The following is a 5,606-nucleotide window of genomic DNA, read 5'->3' on the forward strand; positions in this document are numbered from 1 at the left end:
AAAAGGACGCAAACACTGATCTGAACAACTTATAATTTAGCACGTTTTTATTATCGTCAGCAAATAAAAATGCGATATGTCTGATCACAGCTGCTGTTATTATTATTAGTATTAGTACTATGCAATATAAACCATATAAGCCTTTTTTTCCCTACAGAAGGGAGATATTTTAGCTTTTGCATAACAAAAAATGACACATGGTAACGCAATTAAAGCGTTTATCACGACAAACACGCCTGATTTATTTTTTTTTATTTTTTATTTTTTTGTCGTGAATTTGTCCCGCACTTTTATTTTCAAACGCCGAGGAGCGAAAGTGAAAGTTGGTGAATTAAAGGGCGCATTTTGCACGCTTTGGCTCCGGGCTCCAGATGAGCCTCAGAAATGAGCCGAGATGGATTCAGGCGAGCAGCTGATTCTCCAGTCTCCGGCCAGATGGCTTCTGAACACAGATTTGCATTCATTTTCGCCTAATATCTTCCAAAATAGAGGGGCAGCTGCATTTGTTGTCAAATAAGGTTTAAAACTCCTTTTTAGGACGGGATCGTTACCTACGCGATGGGATTGTTGAACTTCTCTAGTCAACAGTATCAGATTTAAAGGGATTTAGACTAAAACCCTAATTTGGTAATCAGATTGAAATCGCTTTGGTGTGTAATCTGTATTAGAGATACTGTAGATTAGGCCCTGGGTTAGCAAAACCGAAATATTTATCATAGTAAATTAGAATAGGTTTGGGTGAAATGATGATAATAATAATAATAATAATAATAATAAAGAGTACCACTTTAAAAACAAAGAAGCCACACGCCAAATAAGGTCTCCGGAAACTTTAGGGTTGTTTATTAGCGCGCGCGTAATTTTATTCGAATTTTTGATAACAGTAATTATAAGCACATTTCGCGTGAAACATAAAACAACCGGTTCGTGATTAAGACAAATAATAATCATCGTTTGCTGCCTAGAGTGCCGTTTAACATTAAAGTTCACAGAGGCATTCGCTGTACGCATGGATCAAAGTCACCGCGAATTAAAGACAAAAAGCATATCAATCTTAAATTGTCGTAAAATATAATTTTATTACTTACGTATTTAATTAGACGACGATGCAATGTGATGGATTTTGAGTCGAGGCAAGAGCAACAGCTTTGATAATTCACTTATCTTTGGCAATAGTCATTAACCCCCAACACTAGCAGAATAGATTGCAGTGTAAAACACATCTCTCTTCTCCTCTCTCCGTCCATCCATCCATCCCTCCCTCCAGCGCACAGGGTCCCCAGATAACCAACATCGGACTTCCATTTTTGCCCATTAATTCAAATATTAACATACATGCAGAGTCTGCCAATATGGGAGACGAGAGCACCTTGCGCAAAGAAAGGGAAAAAAATGACCCTTATTGTCCTGATAAATTATTATATTTTTATTACAAAAGACATCCTACTTCTTGCGCATAGAAGGAGAGGGTGGACGCAATGTTTCCCCCGAGTCCTTTCACACTTTCAGATGTAATTCTGCAATAATTTACAAAATTAAGCGTGTACGCGCTAGGACTAGGAGTTTGACATCGCCTCTGCCGGCTCCGCGCGCGCAAACCGGGTCTTGGATTCAAGCGGTAAACGTTGCCATAATTTAAGACGCGCATTACGCCATTATGCAGATGCCCAGGGTGTTTATTATAAGGAGTATGTAGTCTTAAAATGCCAGCGCACCTTTCTGATTTGAGAGCAATCGAAGTGAATCGATTCGGAGGCTCGCGTCCGGGACGTTTGCCACCGCCGTCGTAGCGGTGAGGGCTCACTAAGACTTTTTTTTTTTTCTTAAATGCGTTTATTTTTATTCTGGAAACCAATAGCCGCGGACGGGTGGCCAGTCGGCGCTCTTTTGCACTCTATAAACTTGCGCGGCAGTTTTTCAGGAAATCTAGTTCCCGCTCGCCGCGCTTCATTCGCGGGCGTTCGTTATCGTTCATTTTTGTTCCTCTCTGATGATTACTTGACGCGATGCGCGCTGGAAAGGCAGCAGCGGCGGCGGCGGCAGCGGCAGCAGCGACTCTAGTCGCGTACGTACTCACGGTCCAAGCTTAAAGCCCAGCGACAGGAAGCGTCGATCCTTTCCATGTATGGGCAAAGCCACGCCCACGCGCGCGTCATCCTCTGACAGCGTGGATCCCGTGGGTCTGGAGTTTTTGGCTCCCGGGAAAGGTTCCAGTCCTGGGGGATAGAGGGTTGAGTTTTGTATGCTTCCATCCATTCTGCAAAGACGCGCTAAAGGCCCCTCATCATCCTCTCCCGTGTCCGGGAACACCTCCACGGTGATCATTTACGCGTTTATTTGTCTTTTGGAGCCAGAAGTGGTGGATTCAGCAGTGTCCCGAAGCCTTTTTTGATGCTGTTGTTATAGGATGCCACCGAGCTAAGAGCATCATCACCATCATCATCATCATCATCATCAACAACAACAACAACAGAAAGTTGCAAGAAATGTTTAACTGAATTAAAACGAGTCTAATATCCCCGCTATTTGCGCGAGCCGTTTCGCTTCTTCCACGGGAGGATCTCCATCTATCCAAACAAGCTGCTCGGAGAGGCTTGAGAATCTTTACGCACTGAATCGTTCATGTGGTGCCAACGCAGGACGGACTGAAGAAGGAGCCGGGACTGCTTTTCCTTTTCTTCTTCTTCTTCTTCTTTTCCTTCTTCTTCTCTTTTCGACAAATCCCAAACAAACTCTCACGGCTATCCGAAGGGGCTCTTGGAGAAACGACGCGCCCTCGCTCACACTCTCATTTCATCTCTTTGGCTGGAAGTGGGTTGCACGCGAACTGTTTTAATGTTTGGGATTCAGGAAAATATACCAAGAGGGGGGACCACTATGAAAGAGGAACCGCTGGGCAGTGGCATGAATCCGGTCCGATCGTGGATGCACACGGCTGGGGTGGTGGATGCGAACACGGCCGCCCAGAGGTACGTTTGCCAAATCATCCGATTTTTTAATGCATTTCTCAGATCGACCCCTAAATCCCCAATATGCCATGTATCAATTACACTCTCCCCATGCACCTCTTCGCCGCTTTCCCCTGTTCATTACATCATATTACAGTTTAAGTGACAAATCAAGAATTCTCCCATGTTTTCATTCTATCTACATCTATCTATATCTCAAGTGTACGCCTGTTGTTTTAACCCACACTGGTGTCTTGTTTTCCCCCGCAGTGGAGTCGGTCTGGCACGGGCGCACTATGAGAAACAACCGCCATCCAACCTCAGAAAATCCAATTTTTTCCACTTCGTCCTGGCGCTTTACGACAGACAGGGACAGCCAGTGGAGATCGAAAGGACAGCTTTTGTGGACTTTGTGGAAAAGGAGAAAGTAAGCGCCGCTCTGGAGTACAGCTTTGAATTTTCACCTTAAAACTTCCACACTTCTAGATCTTTTGGAAACGCGCGCGCCATTTAACCGCTTTGACGGATTTGACAGAAAAACAAAACCAAAAAATTAGAAATGCATTATACACATTATTTCCAGGAATCAATCTACTGAGCGCAACCTTAAATAGAGTTGCTGGATTTAAAAAAAAAAAAAAAAAAGCGCAGAGATGCTAAGGGAACGTGCATACAGACAAAAAAAAAAAAAAGAAATGCATGCGTTTCATAAACACACTAAAATAAAAAAAATCAACGACACAATAATGCCAATCTGACCCCAAACAAATGCTTATTTTCAGGAACCTAACAGTGAAAAAACTAACAATGGGATACATTACAAACTACAACTATTGTACAGCAACGGTAAGTGTAAATTTCTCCTATTCAGCAAGGATAGATTTACAAGTGTTTTTATTCGCTCAATGGAGCCGTATCAGTTTCCTAAAAATGTAGTTCAGTTTATTCCACAAATGTAATTCTAGTAGATGGCAAACCTTTTTTTTCTGTTAGTGAATTTCAAGAATACTTTCAGGTTTTTTTTTTAGTTTAGTTTTTTTTTTTTTCCCGAGGAAACTTTGTGTAGTTTTTTTTCACCGCACTTTTTTCCACATTGAAAACCCCCAAAATAATTTCCCACAGGCGTCAGGACAGAACAGGATCTTTATGTTCGGTTAATCGATTCCATGACAAAACAGGTAAGAACTTTTTTCTCTCTTTGTAATCTGTGTCTTTGTCGCACGTGCTTTGCGCGGCGTGCATGTTTGCGCGAGCAAGCACGAAACAAGCAAAATCATCTTCTTCGTTATATCTAATATATATATACTTATTTGGAGACGCGGATCGTTTTAGGTGTTATAGATGCTGTAGCTCGTTATAGTCGCGATGTAAAGCCGTGGCTGTATTTCGGGTTGCTCTGATTAATGGGGGAGGTTATTTGACGGATTTAATTTAATATGAATCGCATTACCGCGTTTTTCTTCTCGTGTAGCTGCTTGGTAATTTATTGCGAATTAATGAAATGGTAGAGGGCGCGAATATAATCAAAATTGCGCGTTTAAAATAAAATGATAATAATAAAATACCTAGGGTAAAGAGGGAAATAACCCAAAGTGTTATTAAATTTCTTTGTATTTATATTTAGCCACATTATTGTCTTTCTCTCGCATATGGAGCATATTTGTCAAACACTGTATTTCTGCATCGCGCTCATTAGGCTGTTTATTATTATTATTATTATTATTTAATCGCGTTTTAAACACATAACTCATAAGCTTGCGCTTGTGAAACATTTTTTTATAATGCATGAAAATGATTTATTCATCATTTTATACCGTAGCTTCTTTGTGTGTGATATAAAATAAAAAAAAAAGCATAAAAAAAATGGCAGTGCAATATTTCTTAATTGGCATTCAGTTGCTACATTTTAGTGTGCCATTATATCGCGCCGCCGCACGTGAAAACTCACTTTTGTTTCGCTGTAATCAGATCTGGTTAAAGGCACAAAAATAAAGCTCCAGGCGTGAGACAGACACTTGAGTTCATATTGTACTCTGATGTTCTCTGAAATCACCCTCAGCTCGTTTCCATTGTCCGTTTCAGCCTCTCATGGTAAAGAACAGGGCGGATCTTTAGCTTGATTTTGAGGCTCTCGTTATCTGCAGTTTATCCATCGTTTGGCTTCACAGGAGAGAAAATATGAAGGTTTTATCCGAGGCGCCTCTGAATGGAGCTGAACATGATCAAAGAGTCAATGGCGCTGAACAGCCACTTTATGGTTTTCCGTGCATTTTCAGCGAGAGGCGGAAAAATAAATAAGCAACGTCTGACAAATTCAATCCAGTGCTTATTTGAAATTTCGAGCCAACGGTTTTTAATTCAACATTGGTTAGACATTTCTTAATAGGATTAATGATTAATAAAATTCACGCAATCAGAAATATAAACCTACGCCTGCGTTCAGCGTGCAGCTGGCAAACGAGAATTCAAAAGTGAGCCAAATGCTACTGTTACTTTACAATACGTTTCTTTCTGATTTATTTTTGCACGGTGTGTTTAATTACGCGCATTACGCGTACGCATGCTTTTATGTGTACGCAGCAGTGCTTGGGTTTTCGCATATTCGTAAGTAACCAGTAATAGGCCTGCTGTGTATTTATATAAAAGTGAATGTTTTTT

The 5,606-nt window shown here is 41.1% G+C and overlaps 1 protein-coding gene across 1 annotated transcript in view; it reads left to right on the forward strand.

The window, feature by feature from the left end:
* The first annotated feature begins 43 nt into the window (after positions 1-43).
* LOC122355090 (transcription factor COE3-like) overlaps positions 44-5,606 on the forward strand; it is an 8,810-nt gene continuing 3,247 nt past the window's right edge. The window contains exons 1-4 of the mRNA XM_043253080.1: positions 44-2,969; positions 3,219-3,375; positions 3,731-3,794; positions 4,071-4,126. Of these exons, the coding sequence (XP_043109015.1) occupies positions 2,836-2,969; positions 3,219-3,375; positions 3,731-3,794; positions 4,071-4,126 (411 nt within the window). The 5' untranslated portion in view covers positions 44-2,835. The remainder of the gene's footprint in view (positions 2,970-3,218; positions 3,376-3,730; positions 3,795-4,070; positions 4,127-5,606) is intronic.

This window comes from Puntigrus tetrazona, chromosome 12 (assembly GCF_018831695.1).
Source record: "Puntigrus tetrazona isolate hp1 chromosome 12, ASM1883169v1, whole genome shotgun sequence".
NCBI classification, from domain to species: domain Eukaryota; kingdom Metazoa; phylum Chordata; class Actinopteri; order Cypriniformes; family Cyprinidae; genus Puntigrus; species Puntigrus tetrazona.